This window comes from Nuphar pumila, chromosome 7, assembly GCF_984573655.1.
Source record: "Nuphar pumila chromosome 7, dmNupPumi1.hap1.1, whole genome shotgun sequence".
In the NCBI taxonomy this organism is placed as follows: Eukaryota; Viridiplantae; Streptophyta; class Magnoliopsida; order Nymphaeales; family Nymphaeaceae; genus Nuphar; species Nuphar pumila.
Window position 1 is genome coordinate 16,503,297 of NC_143255.1, and position 26,116 is coordinate 16,529,412.

Here is a 26,116-nt window from a genome sequence, read left to right on the forward strand (position 1 = left end):
CTTGACTCGTCATGAGCTTGTTCGTGACCGGCTCATACAGCTGGCAAGTGAAGCCACTTAAAGGAGTAGAGCCCGAACACAAGGCGTTTGGCTCGGCTTCACTCAAGTGAGCTTATGTAGATTAAAAATATATATTTTTTATGTGATATATATTTTTAATGTAATATATAAAGAGAAGTATGCAATATATATATATATATATATATATATATATATATATATTCTATAAATAAATAACATGGATTTTTTTTTATATGAAGCCGCTCATATTTGGCTTGCCTCATTCAAGGACAAGCGGAGCTCGGCTCAGCTAAACAAGAACACTAGCCGACTCATGAGCTTTCTCTGGTAAAAAAGCCAAGCCCAAACCTGTTCCATTCGACTCATTTAAGAGTCTTACTTGCAGATGCATGATTTTAATAAATTTTTTTATTTTGTTAAAAAAAATCACAATTTATGAGAAGATACCTTCACCACCAACTTAACCGAGAAAAAGGAAAAAAAGAATACATATCCATAATCCCACCAACTCATGCAAGTTGACTAGCACATGACAATAAAGAATTAAAAAAAAAAAAAAACAAATTGTAGGAACAAGCCACTGAAGATTTACCAAAGGTCCATATGATAGACAGCATCCGGTCTGCAACATGTGAGGATATAGAAAGGGATACGTGCTTGCCTATTGTTTTTTTATTTATCAACCATAAATGGATACGAGAAGATGTGTGAAGGGGAAGCGAGAATGAAGCGCGAAGCGTGGTACAATTGTGAAGCCATTATGCATGAAAAATGAAAAGGAAACACTTAGAAAGCAATATGAAGTGCGGGTGAAAGCAGCAAGTTTGTTATAGAAATGCTATTATTTCCTAATATAAAAAAATCTAGAAAGTGAGTGTGACAATAAGGAAGTGAGTGGAACGTACCCTGTTGGGTCAAGTTCTGAGAGCCAATTGGGTTCCCAAAGCTAACCAGGTGCAAATGAATCAAGTTTTATGCAGGCCTCTAGCTTGTGTCTGATGCATTTTTTTCTAAAAAAGATAATATATATATATATATATATATATATAAACTGAATTATGTAAACCAACAAAATATGTAAACTAGTATAAACCGAGATTTTCATCAGTTTTCTTTTTTTGTAAATCTAACCTTGCAGATGCATTCTGCGTGGTCCATTTGCTTGGAATTGACTATTGGATCATTGAAATCGAATAAAAAAATGTGATTTTTGCATGTTTTAATATTTATAAAAAATCTAATCTCCCTTGATTTTGAAGTCTTGAAAGATTCTTCTTATATATCTTAATCGGATGATCTAAGAGTTTGATTCTATAAAACCAAGCATCTAGACTACATCCGTGAGGTGAAATTTTAGAAGAAAATAAAAAAGAACTTAATGAAAATATCGGTGCATATCAGTTTACATATTATTCTGATTTACATATTTCAGTTATATATATATATATATATATATATATATATAAAACATGTTTTCCCATTTGAATAGTTCCTTAACTAAATGGTCACTACTTGTTCTTTTGTTTTTAATATGGGACTAATAGAGAAAGAGAGTTTTATTACAATTTGATCGTTACCTAATAAAATGGTAAGTATTTAGTTATTGAGCATATTATAAAGATGACATGTAAGTGGCACTTTTAAGTGATTATATAAAAAGAAGTGGCACTTTTGTAATTTTTAAAATATGGGTTCGTCAAAGAATAAATTCCGGTTCATTGACGTCCATGTATTAACGCGTTAATAAATCAACTTCTGTTTTTAACCCTCTTGCTCCTCTCGCATTTCTGGCCGCATTTCCGTTACGCCACTTTCTGCTTCTTTTGGAACTTTCTGCTTAATTCCCGCCCAATAAAAATCCGAAGAAGACGAAGGCGGCGATATCCTAAATTCTTCTTCTTCTTCTCTGTCTGTGAGGGTTCTGTGTTTGGAGTGAGTAAGGAAGGATGAGGCTCCTGAAGGTAGCGACGTGCAGCCTGAACCAGTGGGCGATGGACTTCGACCTGAACCTGCGAAACGTGAAGGAGTCGATCGCTAGGGCGAAGGAGATGGGTGCGAGGGTCAGGGTCGGCCCCGAGCTCGAGATCACCGGCTACGGTTGCGAGGATCATTTCTTGGAGCCTGATACCCACGCCCACGCGTAAAATTCACCCTCTGTGATTTTCCTTTTTTTTCACTTAATTAGTCGACTTTTAGTTCATCGGAAGCCGTCTTAGAATCCTGATCCGAAGTTCGCTTTGTTTCGTTTTGTTGTGGCATGAAGAAGTAAATTCTTCGATTGCGAGTTCATTTCCTTTTGTTTTTTACTTTCTCTTTTTTTTTGACGAATTCGATTCTTTAGCCCTTTGTCAGGTGGATTCAATTCTTTTGCAGTTCGATTTGTCTTCTAATCGATCGTTCGTTCGTTCTTCTTCGTTTAGAATCGTCGGTGTGTGTTTTCTTAGAGTGAGTTTTTTGCAGTTCGATTTGTCTTCTAATCGATCGTTCGTTCTTCGTTTAGAATCGTCGGTGTGTGTTTTCTTAGAGTGAGTTTCGTCTTGGAAGGAATGGAAGTTCTTTGTTTTTGTTGCATGAGATGATTTTTTTTTCCTTTTCGATTTGTTGGGAATTGTTTGTGGTTTTTATGTTGTAGTGAATTGGTTTAGTTTGGTCGAGGACTCAATTTGCTGATTCACGTCGAAGGAGGATTTTTGTAATTTCGGTTTAGTTTGATGAGGTTTGCAGTTGTCCATTCCGGTGCTTCTGTTCTATCTTTGAATCAATTCGGATTGAGGATGTAAACTTTTGCTATCTGTGCTCGAATCGGGAGCCTCTTTTAATTTCGGATTGGTTTGTGGATTTTTGCATGTTACATAATCGGCATGGTTTGGAAATCGTTGAATACGTTGTTTTTACAAAGTATAAGTTCCTTCCTTTCCTTTTCTGTTCTTTGTGATCGTTGAGCTTTATGTTCTGCTCTTTTTGTTTTTCCATGTTGGGTTTACTTTTTCTCTCTTTAGATTCCTTTCGTTATTTCTTTTTTCAAGTTAGGAAATAGCTCTAGAAAAGGGTTGAAAAGATGTCTTCAGACAAAGTAGGATTCCTTAATTTTGTTTGGTTTGCTGAACTTTCTATTACTGCTTGATTTATTTTTTTGAAATCGGGCAACTGATACAAATTTATTATCACGTTCATTTGGAATTGATAATTTGAAAAAAGACAATTTTCTTTTCCAGTTATTTTTTCTTTTTAATTTGATTTATGCATGCTAGGGGTTTAATTTCGTTTGTTAAAGAAATTAAATTCATATGTTAAATGGAGTAGAATTTCAGAATTTCAGTTGGATTTTACACGGTTTTGTTCTTTTTTGAAGTTTCTGCTTATGTGTGAAGGAATTCATGTAATCCTTTTGGGACTAATTCATGATCTGAACCTAAATTCTTTTAATTTCACATAAAGTTAATTGACATTTGTTTTTACTTGCTTATATTAGATGAACTGCATGCGCATTTGCGTTTTGTCATTCACTATCCACAGTAACAATTCAGTATTAGGCTAAAGAACTTTGGTCTTTGTTCATTGCCATTTCCAATTTCATAATGTTGCTTCTGGATTGCAATCTTTCTTATTAAGTTAGATATTATTTTTGGTGTTTTCGTTTATAAAAAGTGAACTGATGATGAATGTAGGTGGGATTGTTTGGCAGATCTTCTGTCAGGAGAATGGACGGAAGGCATTTTATGTAGTATCGGCATGCCAGTTAGAGAAGGAAGCACCCTTTACAACTGCCAAATATTCTGTTTAGACCGGAAGATCCTTTTGATTCGACCAAAGATGTGCCTTGCTGGTGATGGAAATTACAGGGAACCAAGATGGTTTTCAGCATGGAAGCATAGAGGCCAGTTGATTGATTTTCAACTCCCGCACAATGTCTATGAGATTACTTCACAAAAAACAGTTCCCTTTGGTTATGGGTATCTGACATTCTCAGACACGTAAGCCTCTTGTCTTCAGCACTTTAAACTTTCAGACACAGAGAAATCTGTATGCTTTTTAATCTGCTTGTTAATGTATTTCTGTATCGCATGTATGATTAGTTCCGGTAAAGTTTGGTTTTGTTGTAGTTTGCTTCCTGCTTCTACTTAGTACAAAAATCTGCAACATTGACAAGGGCCACCATGTCAATTTTTCATTTTAAATTTTTGCATCTGGCAAACTTAGCAACCCCCTATCTGAAGCAATCACTGTTTGTCTCATGGCATTGGTTATACAGAGAATCTCCTGCAGAGTCACACATCCACTTTTTTAGATTATTTCATACAATGGCCGGAAGTTTTAGATTTCAACTTTGCAACTCAATAATGTTTCACATGTAATGGTTTTTGCCTTTATGCTCTGTTTGGATGCCATATTTGAGATGGAGATGGGAGGGAAATAGGGATTCATTGTATCCTCTATTCCCCCATTTTTTTTGGTAACCCAGATTTGTGAGATGGGAGTGAAGAGGAGGGTGGAGATGGTCTCCCATATCCCCATTTCAACTACATCCTAAAAAAGATGTAGTTGACAACTCAACTCTCATCATCCATTTTCCTCTCCACTCCCATCAGCTCTCTTATCTCCCCTCCAACGCCAGCTCCCAAAGAGAGCCTTAATTGATTTGGCTGATTCATGAAGGTCACAGTCCTCTCAGTAGACTCAGTCTTCTTTTTAGGATTTTTTCTGTACATTGCCATAAGCAATGAATGATGAAATATACATATGTCAAAAGGCGTGAATATATCCAGTGAGTTAATTATTTTGAGTTTTTGAAGCAAAGAACTGTGTATATTCTTGCTTTTGACAAGCATGAGTCCTTAACTTCCACACTAGTAAGTCATTCTGATTTGTCTTTTCTCATCAGAGTGGTTGCTGCTGAAACATGTGAGGAACTTTTTACTCCAGATGCACCCCGAATTGAGCTTGCGTTGAATGGTGTTGAAGTCTTTGTTAATGCAAGTGGTAGTCATCACCAATTGAGAAAGCTAAACATCCGAATGGACCGGATCAAGAATGCTACATTTGTATGTGGCGGTGTTTATATATATAGCAATCATAAAGGGTGTGATGGTGGCCGGCTTTACTATGGTTTGACATTTATTCTTTTTTCCTTTTTGCTTTTCTAGATTTGTGTGTTGGCATTTGTTGCATTCTGTGAATTGTGTTCAATGCTGAATGTCTCCATTTTCTATAATCTTTACACTTACCCTGAGCATTCAGGCTCGTATGCATTCTTCAATATGATGATTTTGGTGTTTCCCTGAGGCAGATGGATGTTCTTGTGTTGCTGTGAATGGAGATGTTGTTGCCCAAGGTTCCCAGTTTTCACTTAAGGATGTAGAGGTTTTATTTGCACAAGTTGATTTGGATGCTGTGAGCTTTCCTCTCTCATTTATATTATTGCTGTTGCTCTTTTCACTTTCTTCTGTTCATAGTGAAAAATATGTGTGTTGTTCCTTCCCTTGAAGCCTTTTTTTTTTTATCGTATTTCGAGTTGTTCCCAGTTCAAGGCACTGGAAGCAAATTTTTTTTTTTAAGAAGAAAGGAATATATCTGTTAATTAAAGATCAGAATATAATCAATCTTAAGGGGTAGATGGCGAGGTATCACCCAGTCTCAGTCCTCTAATTGTTCGAACAATAGAAAAGGTAGGCCTGTTAAGATGTATTGATATAAATTCACTTATATATATATATATATATATATATATATTTGACTGTTTCTCATTGTAATAGGTTTTGCCCATGTAGGGACATTTTAGTCTTTTTACATGTATGTAATAGGTACTGCCTATTAGGGGCAGTTTTGTCTTTGTGTATATTTTTTCATTTTATTTTTTATTCTGTCTTTTCCCTCTTGCATGAGGGTATATTGGACTTTATCCAATATAGTCGTTGGGAGTGTTGGGACCTCCCCAACTGCTATAATTATAGCTGTTGGGAGCATCCCAACTACTCTTTTGAGTCTTGTATAGCCTATATAAAGGGGGTTAAATCCCCTCTTGTATTAATGCTTTTTCTTAAGCATTTTCTCATAATAATGATCATATTATTTTTAAGTGTGTGTTCTTGTATTTGCTATTGTGAACTTTTATATTTGCTATTGATTAGCTTGCGTATTGTCCCTTTGTGGACTTGTGTTTGAGCACTCTCTTTTGACTCTTGTATGCCCTTGGTGGCTCTTTTTGTATTTCTCTTTCTTTCATTACATGGTATCAGAGCCATAGGCTCTTGGGATCGCGTGATACTTCTCCAAAGTTCGTGGTTGTGGCAAAGAAGGGATCTTCCTCAAGCATTTGTTCGTGATACTTCATTTCTCTCCTCCACACTTGTTCGTGATAGTTCATTTCTTCTCTCCAAAGATAGGCAAAAAAGAACTCATGACGGTGGTCACATTCAAGCTAAATGACTCAAATTACCTAATGTGGGCCGCTGCTATGGAGAACCATCTTAAAGGCAAAAAACTATAGGGGTACGAAAGTGTCACTACATGTGAGCCACATCTCATACTCACCAAAAAAGATGGAGATCAAATCAAAGCCCTTGATGATGAAGAAAGAGAAAAAATTCTTAAAAAACATCATATTAAGGTGGAGGATTAGGAAGTCGAGAACGCTCAAATCCTATCTTGGTTCCTAAATAGCATGAAATTTAAGATAGCCACCAACATTGTGAAGTTTAAAAAAGCTTGTGATGCATGGATCTTTCTAAAAAACATGTTCATGCAAAAAGACTTGGCACGACAATATTTCCTTCAAGAGAAGGTTCAAACTATAAAACAAGGAGATAAGAGTGTGAGAGATTACTATGAAACTCTCTCTCCTCTTTGAGATGAGTTGGCCTTGCTTGAGCCTAAATGGGAAGGCACGTGCATTGAAATGAGGCGAAAGTAATTGGAAAAGGAACAACTCTTTATGTTCTTATTCAGGTTGAGACCCAAGTTTGAGCAAATTAGGTCCTCAATTTTGCATAGGATTACTACTATCTCACTTAACGAGGCCCTTGTCGAGGTATACCAAGCTGAAACTTGACTTGGCATGAACAAAGGAAGTGAGGAAGTCCTTGTCGTGTCAAGACCCAACAACTATGTCAAAACATATAGACTTCATTTTGGGAGGAATAACAATGGTAGAGTGAGGAGAATAATATGCCATTTTGTAATGAACCAGGACATATCAAACCAGAATGTCTCAAGCTTAAGAAGAAGGTGGCAACTGTTAAAGAATCATCCAAAAATGGTGAAGAAGCAAACAAGAAAGGAGGAGACCTTAAGGATACCATCAACCAATTAACGGAAGCACTTCAACAATTCCTTAAGACATCTTCAACTTACTTTTAGTGTCACCGTCTCCACATCCTCTCCTCCCGATACGTTTTCGATACTTGATTTCGGTGCCTCCTCTAGAATCTCTCTTATCTGAATGCACTAAACCCTTTTATAGTTCATATTGTTTCTATCGATGGAACTAATTTGAAAATCAAAAGCATTGGAACCTTTAAAAATATTTCCAACAGATTTCTTCATGTCATCTTTGTCTCCAACAGATTTCTTCATGGATACGCCGTTGAGTTTGTGAAATCAGGTCACTGATGTGAGAATGCAACCCCCGCATTTCTGTCAATCCATCATCGTTGCGCCTTTGTAGTTGAAATTCCCTGAGCTTCACTTTTTAAGTGTTCATGAGGCGAAAACTATATTCTCTATGCTCCTTCAATCATCCTTTCATCTTACTTTTGAGAAATCTGAACTTAACCATCAGTCTAAATCCCACCTATTTGCCTTCAGATGGCTGGTTCCACTAATGCAAGATTACGTCCCTTAAATCCCTCAATCCACAGACACAAACTTCAAAATGATACTTGTTCTGACCTTTGACCCAGTACTCCATTGCAGCATGATCCCTCCATGGTCCAGATGTCAGCATTTAAGGATTTTGTCCATTGAGTTTTAAAAGGCACCATGTGGAGCAACTACATAGGAAGGAGTGTTGGATTCTTCCCTATTGTGTGGATGTTTTTGCGGGTGTCAGAAATTGATGATCAAATAATGAAATGATCCAGTCATGATGTCCGAGTTTCTAGTTTGTTCTGTTGATTTGTCGATGGTCCATCCAGAATAACTTATAAATGGGTTTAGTTCATCATTACTTTATTAATTGAAGAAGTGAATTTGTGGGTGCATGCCCACCAAAACTTGAAGGGAAGTTTACTAATTTGCACCTGTAACTCTCCATCTGAAAAAACTTTATTCTATGCTTATAATTCTTTAAGGGATGCAATCCAAAATGTTGCCTTGGTTTAGTAGAAACCTTGGTTAGTACATGTGATATTCATGTGTATATTCCAGGCCAAAACATTTTGGCATGGATTTCCTTCTGTGATTGTTCTGTTATTTATTATCCTTAATATTTTCTCGACAGTCTAACAACTCATTTCTTGATCTGTCTTAATAATCAGGTAGTTAGCTATCGAGGAGCAATCAGTAGTTTGCGAGATCAAGCAAGTTACAAGCCTAAGGTTCCTTCTGTGGCAGTTCATTATAAACTCTGCCAAACTTTCAATTTCCAAGAATTTCCTTCGCTGCCAATTGAGGTGAGCTATTTCTTGGTCACAAATAGCTTTTCACTTATGAATGCACTTCTCTAGGTTAATTTTACATTTATAGATATAGTAAAGAGTAATAAACCAAGCCTAGTTTATGTATATGGATAGATGTGCTGGCAACCTATGCTTGGTTCCAAACCAAGCTCTGAATGAAAACTTGTTTAGGCATGCATTCATTAAAATAGGAAAGTATGGTTACACTAAAGTCGTGCCCAGATTCTTTCTTGCCATCTCTGCTTCTCTGCTATATACCATTGTTCTCTCTTTTGCTTCATGATGATACTATGTCACATGGGTGCGGGGGTGCGGCAAAAATATAGAAAATTATATATATATATATATATATATATATATATATATATATATATATATATATATATATATATATAAAGTTGGACATAAATGACCCTGGGTGCGTTGACTGCACACAGGGTCAGGTTGACCGCATTGGGTGCAGGTGCGGCACCTAGTTGGAGAATCCCTGTGACATATAGGACAAAAAAATTTTCTTGGCAATTTTTTTAAGTTCGAAAATTGGACCAAAATGACCCTGGGTGTGTTGACCGCACCCGGTGCTCGTGTCGACGCGGGTGCGGCACCCTGCTAGCCCCCTGTGACATAGTGATGATATGATTGTTCAAGATCTCTAATGATAATTGTCAGACTGAATAATTTAAAAGCTGTCTCAACTTTTTATTTTGAAAGGAAAAGTTACTATATAAGGAATCCATTATGCTACCTTATGGAAATTTGTGAACTTGAAGGGGGCGTTTGTTGCATCCCCACCCAAGCGAAACCATTTTCTCTTGAGAGGGAAACCCAGGAGGGAAGTGCTTTAGCATGAGAGGAAGCGTGAACTGGCTTTGATAGGAAAGATGTTTTTTTGCATTCATTATGTAGAACCTACGAAGATGTTTGTTTTACCCCTCTAGGGAAAGAGGCTTCCTTTCCTATGAAAAAGGGCCTCTTTCATAGCAAAGGGCATGAAAGAAACACCCCAAAGATAGTAAAAAGAAGAAAAAGATAGTACTTGTCAATTCTATGGTAAGTTTGTTTAATATGCTAACCAGGTGCATGGAAATAGTTAACAAACCTTACTGCAGCAATGACTACACCTCCTTTCTGTTTATTCTATTTTATTTTTTTGAAAATTCTTTTTCTGCCAGCAAAGGCTAACTTGTGTGTAGAATTATCAGCAAGTTGCCTTTTTTCTGCATTTCTATCCGAAGTTCTAAAGTTTTATGACCTTGCAGGTCAAGTACCACTTGCCAGAGGAGGAGATAGCTTTAGGGCCTAGCTGTTGGCTGTGGGACTACTTGAGAAGGAGTGGAGCTTCTGGATATTTGCTTCCACTTTCAGGCGGAGCAGATAGTTCTTCTGTAGCAGCTATTATTGGATGTATGTGCCAGCTGATCATGAAAGGTACACTGAATATTTGCATTTAACATCCTCATGTTTATCTAGACCATTCACCATTGTTATCTTTATATCCAGACTTCGTCATGCATTATATAGCAAGGGGACACGTTCTCTTGGATTAGTGCATTGGCTTATGCAACACAACTTAAAACTTATTAAGGGGGTGGGTACTTTTGCAATGTGCTAGTAGAATCTAGTGAGACCAATTTTTACATTTAGAACAAATCCCTCACTAAATGTGAATATCCTAGAAACTGGCTAAGATAAAAAAAAATGAGATGTTCAATTCTTTGGTTGAATTGCTTTGAGGGCTTGTGTACCAACTTTGAAAGTGAATCCCAACCTAGGTTAAAACGGGAGTGGGAGATGGTTCCCCAAGTCAGAAAATGTGGTAATCATTCTATTTTCCTTTTTTTTATGACATTAATTCTTTCTTGTGTCAGTTTTAGCCACTTCTACAATGACACTCTATCCTACTGTTTTTCATAGTTAAAATTTTCGTTGGGAGCAATCCATAGTTACCTTTCTCAGCTGGCAAACATTTATTATCCATATCTCTTATAGCTCAATGACTGCATATGCATGCAGCAATTGCGGACGGAGATGAACAAGTTAAAGCTGATGCTATACGTGTCGGTCAATACCATAATGGCGAGCTCCCTCATGACAGTAAAGAGTTCAGTAGGCGCATTTTTTATACCGTCTACATGGGAACAGAAAACAGGTAAGATTAGCACTTTTTAGCAATACACTGAAAATAGTGATATCATGATTTTATGTCATCTTCTAAAATGTTTGGTAATGTGATCTGTGTTAGATCTGTATAAAAATATAGTTATATATATTCATGGGGAAATGAAAACCTCCCCAATGGAAAACCCTCCCAAACCTCCCCAATGGACGTTTTATTGGATTTTTGGTGTTTTTTTCAAAATTCTGGCCGTGCAAATGTGATCTATATGCTTGTTTTTATCGGAATCAGTTCTTGGAGCATTTGATTCTGATGCATGGATAGGTTTTTATAAGTTTCAAAATCAATGGCGTACAATTTTCATAAACTTTTGAGGCTCCGAATACCATTTTTTCTATCTAAAATTCATGATCCAAGTGTTGATTTATAGTAAATCAATCATGTTGAACACATTTGTACGGTCAGAATTTTGAAAAAAAATACCAAAAATTTTCCATTGGGGAGGTTTTCATTCCCCTATATTCATGTGTGTGTGTATATATATAGGGACATTTTGGTATTTTCCCTTTTGTAATAGGGTCATCCTAGTAGGGGCTGTTTTGTACTTTTGTTTTTTGTTTTTTGTTTTTTAGGACGACTATTAGACCCGCTTTACTATATGGTACGGAATGTTGGGCTGCCAAGAGACATCATATTCAAAAAATGAGTGTAGCTGAGATGCGGATGCTTAGATGGATGTGTGGAAATACAATAAAAGATAAGATTCAGAACGAGGAGATACGTAAGAAGGTAGGTATTGCACCCATTGAAAATAAGATGCGAGAGAATCGTTTACGGTGGTTTGGACATATTCGGCGAAGGCTTAATGATGCTCCAGTTAGAAGGTTGGAGAAATGGGAAAATATATTAGTTAAAAGAGGTCGGGGTAGGCCTAGGAAGACTTGGATGGAGATGATAGGAAAGGATATGAATGCTTTGAACCTCACCGAGGACATGGCATTGGATATAAATGATTGGAGGAAAAGGATTCATGTGGAAGACTCAAAATGAATTTCTTTTTTGGTTCATATCGCTGACCCCAATTGTTTTGGGATGAAGGCGTAGTTGTTGTTGTTGTTTTTTGTTTTTTATATTTTGTAATTCATATGATTGTTGGAGCAGCCAAACTAGTCGTTGGGGGCTAGCCCAACGACTAGTTGGGCTGCCCCCTTTGTCTCTCTTTTGTGCTTATATATAGGGGACTTCCCCTTGTAATCTTAATGCTTTTCTAAGCATTTGTTAAGTGAATAAATATATTTTTTTATATTGGTCTCTTGTTTGGCTCTTTGAAGCCTTTGTATGCACTTTTGTGCTTTTGTATTGGCTTTGCATTTGTGTTGTCCCTTAGTGGACTTGTATTTGTGCTTAAGCATATTGTATTTTGCATTTCTGCTTGTTTCAGTATAAGAGCTTCTTGGGTACTTTGACCTCGGAACATGGTGATCAATCATCCTCGTCATGGAGCATGAAGCAAAGAGTGAACTCTCCTTTAAGCTCAATAGAACTAACTATATGATGTGGTCAGTTGTAATGGAGAACCACCTCAAAGAGGAAAAACTTTAGGAGTACGTGATGGGCACTACTCTCGAGCCTCTACTGAAGCTCACAAAACTTGAAGGAGGCATAGAAAAGGCTCTTGAAAGAGAAGATCGAACCAAAGCTATTTATGAACATCAAATGAAGATAGAAGATTGAGAAAACAACCATGCTAAAATCTTAGCATGGTTCATGAATAATGTGGATATTAAGACTTGTGCTAACATTGCCAAGTTTAGAAAGGCAAATGAGGCATGGTTCTTTATGAAGGGTATGTATACCCAAAACCCCAAAAGGACCAAGACAATATTTCTTGCAATTGAAGATTAGAAGTACTAAACAAAAGGTCATGAATGTTTAGGACTATTTTAGTGCCTTGTCCTAGGGGTGGGCATCGAGCCAGCCTGGCCTGACCTGGGCCCATTTAGAGCTTGGCCCACCGGGCTTTAAGTGTGGCCCAGAACAAAGATTGATCGATTCTTAATGGGCTCGGGTTTGAAGAGCAACCCATGGCCCGGCCCAATGGGCCAATGTGAAGCGGGTTGGGTCCAGCCCGACCCGACCCAAATCCATTTGTAAATAGTAATAATTAATAAGTTTTCAACTTTCCATGTATCCAATTAATTATCTTTCTAGTTTTCATAAAATTAATATAACTAATTAGGTAAATAGTAGTTACCAAGGTACTATGAAAATAGTTAATTTTTATATTATTAAAAAAATAATAAATAACTCAAGCCCATCATGCCTGCTCAGTTGCCCGTTGGCCGGCCCAGGCCCAGCCCACGCATATAGCAGGTCGAGTTTTGGTCCGGGCCTAAAATCTTGGCCTAAACCCGACCCATGGTCGGCCGGGTTGGCTTGGCCCATCAGGCGGCCCGACCCGTTGCCCACCCCTACTTTGTCCTCTCTATGGGATAAGTTGGCACTCCTTGAACCTAAATGGAAAGTCTCCATTGTTAAAATATAGTGTATATATTTTTATACATAACTGATATACGTATATTTATACAATATACATATATCAGGGGTATTTTGGTCATTTAATGACATATAATATAGTACAGTCCAATAGGGACTGTAGAGACTTTTTTGTTTTTTTATTTTCTGTTTTTTGTATGTCAGTCAATATGACTGTTGGACTGCCTCCTTTTCATTATACGTGAGGCTCTATACCACTCTATGTAATACAAGCTTTTCTAAGCTTATTGGCCGTTATATAAAAATTAGTTTTTTTACATTGTGCTTGTGTGGAAGTTGTGCCATTGTGTTATCATGGAATTTGTGTTTTTGTATATCTCTTTTATGAGATTGTTATCGGTCCATTAGAGATCATATTGTATTTGTGCACTTGTTTTGCCCTTTGTTGGCATTCTGATTGTGCACATCTTGTTTCATTACATGGTATCAGAGCTTATGGCTCTTGAAGTGTTGAAAATTATCTTGGGATTGCTCTCTTTGTGGTGGTGATCTTCAATCTTTAGTCTTCAAACGCAAACCTTCTTCGTTATGGGAGAAAGAGATTTCGCCTCCATCACCCCCTACAAGCTTAACGAAAGCAACTATTTTATATGGGCTATCGTAATGAAAAATCAATCAAAGGTAAATAGCTTTGGGGGTTTGTTAGTAGAGCTACTAATAAACCTCAACTTAAATTAACAAGAAGAAAAGGAGATCAAGTCAAAGCTCTATCCGAAGGACAAAAAGAGAAAGCTTTGCAAGAATACCAAAACAAGTTGGAGGATCGAGAAGCTAGCAATGCTCAAATACTTTCATGGTTCATGAATACCATGGAGTTCAAGATCACCACTAACATCATCAAATTTAAAAGGACATGTGATGCATGGATCTTCTTAAAGAGCACATTCATTCAAAAAGATATGTCTAGGTTATATTATCTTCAAGGCAATGTGCATAATACCAAACAAAGAGATAAAAGTGTAAGAGACCTTTATGGTACATAATACCAAACATTCATTTGGGATGAACTAGTTATGTTAGAAGCAAAATGAGAAGATTTGGCTATTGAGATGAGAAAATTACAACTTGAAAGAGAAAACCTTTTCTCTTTTCTATATGGTCTCCGATCAGAATTTGAGCAAGTTAGGTCTTCCTTGTTTCATAGGACTTCGACTTCTTCTATAAGTGAGGCTCTTATTCAAATTTGTCAAGAAGAAACAAGACTTAGAATGCACAAGTCTAATGACGAGGTTCTTACCGTATCAAGACCCGGAAATTTTGTAAAAACTTATAAATCACCTCACTTTGAAAGAAAATTCAATGGAGGACATAATGGGGGAGGATACAAAGGAGGACACAAGGGTAAAATTACTTGTTATCATTATAACATGAACTCTTCTAACAGGGCACTGCACCCACAACCATGCAGGTGTGACACTTGGGCACGACTTCCTTTATGTCAGGTGAAGTCAACCACATTGAGGTCCATTTTTATCCAAAAGTAGGTTCAATTAAACCTAATCAAGTCTAGTTTTATATATATACATAAATGCACAAACATGCACATAGTTTTAACTTAAAACTGTTAAAAATTATATTTATATATATACCCTCCCCGCACCCTCGCACCCAAGTTTTTTTAAAGTGTTGCATCGCCTCACCTGTATCCGCACCCACACCTATGTGACATAGAAAATAACAAAAACAAAAAAAATACAAGAAAAGAAAAAGGATTGATGTGCCCCTAATCGGCACAACCTATTAAAAAAGACAAAAATACCCCTAGAGGGTATTACCTATTACATCATTAGAAATATATATGTACAATATGAAACTATATATATATATATATACAACTTAATACTCCCCCTCAAACTCACGATGTGATATACCGGAAGTTTGAAAATACAAAAGGAATCAATAGGAAGGATCCAAGTCTTCAATGATAATCTTCACCAAATGCCTGCATCGACTATCTTCATCTTCATGATGCATCAAAAATGAAATTTCTTTCTCAACCCATATCATCTTTAAGAAGCTGCAGAGAGAACAAAACAAAGGTTCCAACTACACAAAAGAAGATATCTTAACCAAATAGTTATAAAGTTTCAAAACAAGTATATATTTTGAACAAGAATAATACTCAAGTAGAATTTTCAAACAAAGCAGCAATAATTTTAAGATTTTAGAAACATTAGACAATCATTAAGAAAGATAAAAACAAAACAACAATAATTTTAAGATTTTAGAAACATTAGACAATCATTAAGAATGATGAGAGGAGCATACCTCAAAGATAAATTTTTATGAAATCAAATTTTAGACAATCATATACCAAAAATCAGCATATTTTTCAAGAAAACATAAATATTAATCATAAGAGAATTTGATCACTAAAAGACATAAATTATCAAGAAGAGATAAACAATCATGCATAAATAATATCTCAAAGTTTTAGAAAAGCACTTCAAATGAAATAACAAATCATCAACTATACTAAGCAAACACGACAACATGCATATAAAATATAACAATTCAAAAGATCCTTCAAGAAATGAGGAGTTAATTAAATTCATGCATACAACAATGTGAACAAGATAATCAATATTAAACACACACATATATATAACATGCAATTAAAGCATATTTATTGAACATAATAATGAATGAGAACAATCTCATAAATCACAACCCATTAGGATTCATTTACACAACCTATAATGGGTTTAAGCACAAAGGACCAAACAACAATCTTAATATATATATATATATATAGAGAGAGAGAGAGAGAGAGATATTATCGATGAAATGCACATAAGATGCATGATTTATCAATAAATATTTTTTCATACAATGAATTAAGCGATCTGCTTTTATTGAAACATAACTAACTCTTTAAGAGATAATATCTAGATAGTAACTACAAGTTGAGCAAGTTCATCTAATTTGATTTACAATAGTTATAGATGACATACTGATACTGATGGTCATATGGCTGCATGTCTTAATTGCATACTACTGTGCATATGGCTGCACGTCTTACCTTTTTGTGAGTGATAATTTTCCAATAAGAGGTCATTTCAAATGTATCGCTTCTTTTTTTTCAAGGTTACCATGGATGTAACAGATGGAAATCTCTTTCTCTCTCCATGTGCTGTGTCTGCTTTCCAAATGGCTAGCTTCCTAATTAAGGTGGATCATGAAATTTTTTTCTCATGATCTCCAGTGTTTATCTTGTGATTTGGATGAGACAAGAGCCCTCTGAGACTTAGTTGTTTCATCTATGCAGTTCTGAGGCTACTAGGCTGCGAGCAAAGGTCCTCTCTGATGAAATTGGCTCATATCATATTGATATGAAGATTGACATGGTTATATCCGCATTGATCTCCTTGTTTCACACACTTTCTGGGAGGAGGCCCTGTTATAAGGTACTAATCTGAATATTTTATATTTTTGAGTTCTTTTTTCTTTTTAGTTTTTGGGGTGTCCTCTTTACATGAAAAGTTCATTCTGTCTTACCTTTATGGGCTTATGGTGAGCGCTTGTTGATGAGTGTTGTAATTTGTTGACTGAGTCTATCATTTGACAGGAGATTCCAATTTCCTTTTTATTTTCTTCTCTTTATTAAAAATGATACTGATGTGAGCTAGAATAAGCTAAAAAAGAGATGTTTGTTAAAAAGATGGTTCTTGAAGTCTCTCTTTGAAACAGTTCAGAAACTTGGCAAAATGGTATATGTCCATTTATATGACATGGTTGCCTTGGATACCTTGCCTATACGTGTACTCCCTACTTTCTTCAACATCATCCAGACGAATAAATTTCAACTTCAACCTGTGCTAAAGACTGCCTTTTGTCAGCGATTTTTTGACCCAACTCAAGTTTTGGTACCATTTGAATCCAATTTTAGTAATGTCATGTTTCAATGAACTAAGGACATGCCTAAAGGACCTGAACTTGCAAAACTATGGTCCTGTTCACAACAGCTTCTCTAGAACTAGAACACCCTGTGTTTTCCTTACTGTACGCATCCAGTCACCAGTATCAATGTGTTGGTTACATCTTAATGAGGCAGTTTCTCAAGATATTTAGGATTTCCTTATAAATCTTGGGAAATGCTCAGGAAGTTTTTTCCATTTAAAAATGATAATAATAAACAATCCAGTGTAAGAAAAATAACTTAATTTTTAGAAAAGTTTTCAAAATATCATTTTTAGGTGTATAAAAGTTTGAAAAACAACTTGTGAAAACACCATGATAAACCGTGTTAATATCATGAAGCAATATATTTAAATTGGTGGTATTTTGAAAAGATCATGATAAATTGTTTTTCTATTATATAAGACCATGGTGTTTTGAACATATCGATGACATCTGTGTCTATGGGGTTGTCATAATTGAACACGGAGAAGCCAACAGAGAGGATATTTGGACCATAAACTAACTCATGTCTTCTGTTTTTTTTTTTAAAGAAAGAAAATTGTATATTAATAAGATGGAAGAATTACACCGTTACCAAAAATGATGAGGTATCACTCTCTTGTCTTAAGAAAGTAAGGAAGTAGGACAACCAAATACAAGAACAGCGACAGCTATGAAGCTAGAACCAAAGACTGCTTACAAAACTATTCTATTCTTCCCTGTCCAATTCAAGTCCATACCCGACCTTAAACCAGTGGTAAGCTGGAGCTCTTTCTTGACTACATGGATTTTAGTGGTTGCTAGAGTATTTCATGGGTCAATCAACCCCTTATCAGGCCATAACATTCTTTACTTCTTTCATGTCCATGTCTGTTTTCCTTTTCTGCATGTGTGCACATTAATGTGTTTCATTTAATGTGTTGTTTCTAGTCTAGTTGGGTCACAGCATTAACATAAGCCTTCTTTAAAGGTTGATGGTGGCTCAAACACGGAGAACCTGGCACTGCAAAATATTCAAGCTCGAGTAAGAATGGTCGTATCTTTTATGCTAGCGTCTCTCATGCCTTGGGTTCATAACAAATCTGGCTTTTATCTTGTGCTTGGGAGTTCAAATGTTGATGAAGCATTGCGAGGGTACCTAACCAAGGTGTGAATTTCTACTACCATTTGTTATACATCCCTAATATGCATTTGATGGGGCAGTTGTATTTTTCTTTATTAAGTCTCCATCGTTCTTTTTCCTTTATTGAGTCTCCATTGTTCCTGTCATTGAGTTTTTTGTGTGATATTTTTCATTTCCTGGTGCAGTATGATTGTAGCTCGGCTGATATTAATCCAATTGGGAGTATTAGTAAAGTGGATCTCCGTGCATTCCTTCGCTGGGCTTCTGTTAATCTTGGATATACATCTTTGGCAGAAGTCGAAGCAGCTCCTCCAACTGCAGAGTTGGAACCTATCCGTTCCAATTATTCCCAGGTCTTTCTCTTGACTGGTTATAAGATATTGTTACTATTACTATTTCCCCATGGCATTTCACTTAAGTACGAAAGGGTAATGCATTATTCGGAAAGCGTATAAAACTTCTGACATGATTAATTATTTGTGGTTTCATATTTCATGAACTGGGGGAGGGGACCTTTTCCTCAAGCCATTCCTTATTAATGTTTTTGTTATCATGTTTGAAGTGTCATACAAGTGTTAAGGGAAGCGTTGTGTGTGGACATTATTGTTAAATGACTGAAGTTTTTCTTAATTATGCTTGTGCTTATAATTTTGAATTTTACTCAAACATACTTTTGAAGATCTCAGTCAGCGAGGAAAAAAGACTTGTTATTTTGATTGTGTTTTGTGTTTGTATTGAGCTATCCTCTTCTGTGTATCAAATCATGTATACACCTACAGTACACCTTCTGACAGCTGCATAATACACACCTACCCATTTCCTTTTTGATGAATAATGCTGTGGGGTTACCCCAAAATTTCCGTTCATTGAAAAGGCATTTACACAGTATCCATGAGGAAAGAGTCACTAGCAGCCTGATGATCAGGTGGCTTATTTTTCCAATACATAAAATTCCCCACCACAATATCTACAGAGAATAAATAAAAAATCAACAAATCTGGTCCCTTAACAAAGACAGAAACATCCAAAATTTTGGATAGGCATGACAAAATACTAGATGAATTATTCCATTTGCCCTTCCAACTGTCTTTAAAACGCCATCAATTTCCTAATTGGAAATAATCTGCAACTTAGTAGATTGGATTTGATTTGGAACGTAAGAAAAAACTTTATTTCAGTCAAAATGAAATTGAACATAAACCCTTGAATAGAACCTACTGCTGTGTCTGAACTGCAAAAGCAAATCTTTTACCAGAAGACATCGCCCAACCAGCTAACTGCAAACGAGTACAATCGTACGGTGGAGCAATGTATTGATCAATAACTGGTTGTCCATTTAACCAGATTTTAACCGGAGTTAGTTCAATGGCCACTTGATTTTCAATATAATTTCCTTATAGGAAAACCAAATTTTCCTCAATGCTATCAATCTCCCAACCTGTGTCATCATGCACGACTTTATTCCAAATAAATCATAATATCCAAATTACAGTATTGAAGACAGCTTTGCAAGATTCCCAGTCATCCAGCTAGCTTGGAATTTCTTGGAAAACCACCACTTGATTTGGCAACCAATATTTGAGTTGAGAACCCGCTTGACTCCAAACTTGTTAACAGCATCCTTCCATGGATTTTAACAGCCACATTACACTTAAAAGCAGATGATCATGATTTTCTTCCGAGCTTGTACACAAGTAGCATCCATTTGCCGTAAATATACCTCTTCTCTGAAGTCTATCAAGAATTGGAAGCCTATTAGCAACTGCTATATAAAGATATAAACAAACCAAGATTCATGAGGTATCTGATCCTTAATCCAAATGAAACGTCTCCACTGTTCTTTAGAATACGATGCCTAATAAAATTCCAGCATGCCAATGTTGAAAAAAGTGTTTTGGAATCTGTATCAGAAAGGAAGACATGCATATCGTACTATATCATATTGTATCATAAGATATAGGAAAAAACACATTTACAAAATTACAAAAAAACAGAAAAACACTAAAAAATCAGGAAAAATAGAAAAAAATGCAATAGGAAAAAAAATTAAGCATTAAGATCAATTAAACATAGATGTGCATTAAGCCATTAACATCAAGTAAATTTCATTACATAAACATAAATGTTATGAAAGTTCATTACATAAACTTGTATAATAAAATTATAAAATACATCAGTCATTTTCATCGAATATTCATCGAATACCGGTGGATGATTGTTTCAAATATTTGGGATCTATCATTCAAAAGTATGGAGAAATTGATGGAGATGTAAATCATAGGATAAAGGTTGGGTGGATGAAATGAAAAAGTGCAACTGGAGTGTTGTGCGATCGTAGAATGCCATTGCGGTTGAAGGGAAAGTTTTATAGGACGACTATTAGGCCCGCTTTACTATATGGTAGGGAATGTTGGGCTGCCAAAAGACATCATATTCAAAAAATGAGTGTAGCTGAGATGCGTATGCTTAGATGGATGTGTGGAAATACAATAAAAGATAAGATTCAGAACGAGGAGATGCGTAAGAAGGTAGGCGTTGCACCCATTGAAAATAAGATGAGAGAGAATCGTTTACGGTGGCTTGGACATATTCGGCGAAGGCCTAATGATGCTCCAATTAGAAGGATGGTGAAATGGAAAAATATATTAGTTAAAAGAGGTCAGGGTAGGCCTAAGAAGACTTGGATGGAGATGATAAGAAAGGATATGAATGCTTTGAACCTCACCGAGAACATGGCATTGGATAGAAATGATCGGAGGAGAAGGATTCATGTGGAAGACCCAGAATGATTTTCTTTGTTGGTTCATATCGCCGACCCCAATTGTTTTGGGATGAAGGCATAGTTGTTGTTGTTGTTGTTTGTTGTATTCAGTGTTCTCCATCAGGGATGACATCTTTGTAATGAAATAGAAAGAGAGGTGCACACACAAATCCACTATGGGATGGTGCACATAAGCCACTAAGGGCTAGAACAAACACTCAAGAACTCACAAGCCACTAATGGGCATAACACAAAGACATAAAACATATAATTTTATTATATTAACAAATGCTCAAGAGAAGCATTCCCACAAAGGGGACAAGATGTCCTTTTAGGCTAAAGAGGGACTAAAGGGGGCCCATTATAGCTGTTGTGGAGGCCCCAACAGCTAGAAATATAGCTGTTGTGGAGCCCCAACAGGTATATGGCCTAAAGACCATAATGCCCTTACATAAAAAAGGAAAGACAAAAAAGGAAAAATAAAAGAAATAAAAAATATCAAATCTGCCCCTAATGGGCAGGACCTATTACACATGCAGAATTGCAAAAGAAACCCTAGTGGGTATTACTTATTACAAGAGAAGAAACACACACACACACACATATATATATATATATATATGTACTATATATATGTGAACAATAACATATACACATATTTAACAATCTTGTGATAACTGGGCAACATCTTGTGGTGGCTGTGCATCAAGTCATGCCCATTCCCTTCTATTTACTTCCAAACTAGTAAGAATCTCAGCCCGTACATTACTTAGAATGTTAGGTGAGTGATACATTCACATAAAGTAAGTTTGAATGCCTACAATGTGCAGCTTAAAATGATACAAGCCCCAGTGATGCCATCTCAAAGTAAAAATGTGAGAGAAAAGGATGAAGATGCAGTATGGTGGGCCTCACTATTCATTAGTTTCCACTGATGAAAAACTCATATATTTCATTTTTTACTATGTTAACAATGAAAGATATGAAGTAAAATTTATTAAAATTCCTTAAGATCTGTAATTACAATAATGTGCATAAGAAAAAAAGATATGTCTCTAGTGATTGCTTTCTCATGTTCGTCCTCAAAGAGCTGGAAGTAAATCTTCATCAGACAAAACTCAATTGCAGATGAAGGTGACAGTCTAACTGCATTAATGCCCTCAAATGGAGGGCTTACAAAAGAGAAAGTAGCAACTGAAGAGCCAGATAGCCTGAGGAAAGTGCAAGCTCTCACACATTCCTGCACTACTTATGGTACCTATAAGATGCATACATCAGATTTCTGTTTTAGCAACTATTTAGTTGTTTGTCTGATTTTTTCACACATGCCTGAGGAATTTATTTTCAATCAAATGTGCCCATGCTTGTGTTCAATATTGTATGCCCTTTATGTGATCAAACCTGGACTGAACATAAACTTGAGTGATGCCTTGACTCAGACAGGCGATTAATCTAACTGCATGGACACATTGACCTATCTGGTTCATTTGTTGACCTGTGCAAGCCGCAGATCAGTTACTTGCAAATGAATTTCAAAAGCATGGGTTTGCAAGCTATCAATATGCCTCATATTGGCCCCACTGGTATCAAACTTTATCTATATTGCCCTGTGAACATCCAATGATATTGTTTTGTGGTAGAGGGAAACACTTTTTGTATGCAGGATAGTTTTTATTTTATCATCTGTTTGTTCAAATGGTTTTCAACTAGAATGACATTTGTATTGTTGCAGATCAAGGATCAGCTGATCCCATAATTAGTAGATGGATTTACATTAAACTTGTCAATGCAGATCGCAACAAATACAAAGACATGATAACATGATAGTTGATGGAAATGAAATAATTTGCTTTTTCTATTTAAAAAACTAATTCGACAATAAGTAAGATTGAATAAAAAATGTGAGTTCATGGTCTAACGTTCTGTCTTTGTGGCACAGTTAGATGAAGTGGATATGGGCATGACATATGAGGAGTTATCATTCTATGGACGGCTTAGAAAGATTTTCCGATGTGGCCCTGTCTCAATGTTTCAGGTTACTCTCATAAACTCAGGTTATCACAGTTTATTATCTAGGTTGTGCAACAACCCTTCTTATGATGACATAGTTAAATAATATTATTTTTACTTATTATACTCAGATTGTTTGAGAGATGAAATTATCTTATTGTTTTTTCTTATTATGTGTGCACATGTAAGCACACACATGCATTTATGACATGGAATCGATCAACTGTAGCAAACATCAAGGGATCAAGTACTCCTGTGGACTAACTTGGTGTGGTATCCATTGCAGTGGATCTGTACCTGATGGAAAGGTGTTCATAGCATTATAATTTGGTTAATGTCTGTTATTTATAGCTTTATTTTTTATGTTTTAGAACCTTGTTCACACGTGGCATGGTAGGCTTACTCCTTCTGAGGTTGCGGCAAAGGTCAAGCACTTCTTTAAGTACTACTCAATGAATCGGCATAAGATGACTGTCCTAACGCCATCATATCATGCTGAGGTATTTTCATGATGTAGATCTTGACTGACTAATTATTCAATTGTCTATGCTTGCATTCTATGAAGTATATTCAGCTTAGATATAAGAGACTTGACTTATTTTTAAAATGTGGAAACTAATATCTTTTGGAATAGAAATTCTTATTCTTTTTTTTCCTTCAACCCTCCAATGTCTTTAACTCCATATGGTTTCATTTTGTTTATTTCATTCGACTTAAATTTTTTCAGGTTGTGCTCAAACATTTGCCTATTTTTTCTATTCTTGAATTTTTAAGTAAGGCTTTCACTAATCATGGAAAATTAAGAAAGACAACATTGTTTCCTGCAGAGTTATTCACCAGAAGACAATAGATTTGATCTTCGCCAGTTTTTATACAATACAAGGTGGCCTTATCAGTTCCGCAAGATTGATGAACTTGTACAGAAAGGTGCAGCTGGCAGCATCCCTGTGGTAAAACCTAAGGAGCCAACAGACTTGGAAGTTTCCATGGTCCATGCAACTGGAATGGGGGTTGCAGCAGCTGACGCTGGAAACCCGAGGACTGGCTTGTAATTTTAATAGTTTGGTAGGTATTTTGATATCTCTGCTTTTATGGGGGTAATAAGATGTAATTCATGCAACATGTTGTTGACCCTTATCTTTCTAATTCATATCATGGTAGTTGCATTTGGTCTTTCTCTGTTTCTTTCTCAAAAGATTTTGGTGTCTGAATATTTTCCCACGCATAGATTATTCTTTTCTTCTCTCTCTCTCTCTCTCTCTCAGCCTTCTCTTTGGACTTTGGTTGGAGCTGATATGACAACCTTATGCCAAGGATAGTGGTGGCTAAGGCACTTGTTTGGCTGGTATATTTAAAGATAGATGGATGCAAGTTAATCTTAGCAAATACAGCATCAGATGGTTGAAGGGCATCTTGATAGAAATGAGATTGTGAACATGCGCTTGAGTTCTAAGATTATCCTAGATTTTAGGTCTCTAGTCGGAGTCCAGCCCTGGAAAAGCCAATATCATTTATTTAGTTACTGTTTTCTTTGGTAAATGTTGTCTTTGTGTGGCTTTTGCTTTTTTATTGCCTAAATTTGCCACCGACTCACAGTTTGGTCAAGGTGTCTCGAGGTAACGAAAGATAGCAAATTTATTGCTTTTCTTTCAGTGAAATTGCATGATATACGCTTCTATTTTTTCAATCTTAGTTAATAATGATGCCGTATTTTTGCTGGATGATAAACGACCTTTGGCCCAATCTACTGTTTGTCGCTTATGTTTGATATTTGACAGTCAGACAGAGTGTGAACAAGAGCTATTGTTGTCATTTTCTCGATTGATCATTAAATGCCAATTTTCCTTTTCTCTTTTTGAAATGAGGGATGATCAGGCGCAATCTGATTGAATACTTCTAGTGTGCTGCTTAGAGATGTCAATGGATTGAATTTTAATCCAACTCTGTTTAGTAGGATTTGGTAAGCTAAATTGATATTCAATTATAATTGAATGCGGATATGGTTTTGATTTTTTTTCCTACCTAATTTGACAAATATCCAGATTTGATGGATATATGAATCTGATTATGTGTAAAAAAACTGGATATGGTATGAGCTTTTCACCATCCCAATTTGAATCCGAATTCGAGTACTTTTAGTCAACATTCAATTAGTCTAATTTGGTATTGGCCACATCCGACCTGAATCTGAACCATTTACATCCGTAGTGTTGTTGCATCTGATCACCCACCTTCTTTGGTAAGAGACAATCAGTTGTGGGGCCCAACAGCAGATGGTGTGTGATCAGGTTCCGGAGCACACCAAAAGTGTGTGGTCACATTGCACCTGATCCGTCCTCCTTATGAAATCTAAGCAGGCTTTTCTTGAATCTCCCATTCATTCGGTTATTCTTTCAGTGAATAGCATTGCCAGCATTTATAGGTCACAAGGACAGCAAGGTCCACGTGCATAGGCATATTTCTGTTTGCAGTATTGTAGGATGCCGTGGCGTGATGCATTGGTTACGATGTTACAGGTCCAGCCGTTTGATCCTGAGTCTACCCAGCTGGTTCACTTTTTCGTAATTTTTTTCTTAGGAACTTTGAATCTTTTTTTGTGTTGGTCTGTTTGATCAATAAGTAAAGAATGATAGATTATTGGATCTTTGAACTTGTTTCTCTTGTAATTTATTATTTATTAGGGTTTGGGATTGGATTGGGGTCACCTCGGGTCAGTGAAAATCCTATGGGCTGGATTGGGGGCTCCTCAATTTGATGCGAGTTGTAACGGGTTGAATCAGAACAATGTTGATTCTGTGTAAAAAGTCCATGTATCTTCATGGGAATTGAAAAGTTTTTTGAACTTAAGGGATTTGAAAAGTCAAACTCCTTTCCCAAAAAAGTAACTTTATGAATCCATCAAATTTACCTTTTTGACTTAAAAAATCAATCATATATTAAAAAATATTATTTTTAAGGCTTTTTTTTTAGTTATTTTAATATGATTGAATTCATCTACTGTTAACAGCAATTAA

General features: G+C 36.1%; 1 protein-coding gene across 1 annotated transcript; it reads left to right on the forward strand.

Moving 5' to 3' along the window:
* The first annotated feature begins 1,792 nt into the window (after positions 1-1,792).
* LOC149831294 (glutamine-dependent NAD(+) synthetase-like) lies at positions 1,793-24,279 on the forward strand. Its single transcript, XM_090013801.1, has 13 exons — positions 1,793-2,161; positions 3,690-3,995; positions 4,904-5,127; positions 5,309-5,412; positions 8,496-8,630; positions 9,896-10,064; positions 10,650-10,785; positions 16,577-16,715; positions 18,179-18,355; positions 18,517-18,684; positions 23,032-23,127; positions 23,474-23,602; positions 23,930-24,279. The coding sequence occupies exons 1-13, from the start codon at positions 1,968-1,970 to the stop codon at positions 24,152-24,154; spliced, it is 2,202 nt and encodes a 733-aa protein (XP_089869927.1). The 5' UTR covers positions 1,793-1,967; the 3' UTR covers positions 24,155-24,279.
* The last annotated feature ends 1,837 nt before the right edge of the window (positions 24,280-26,116 follow it).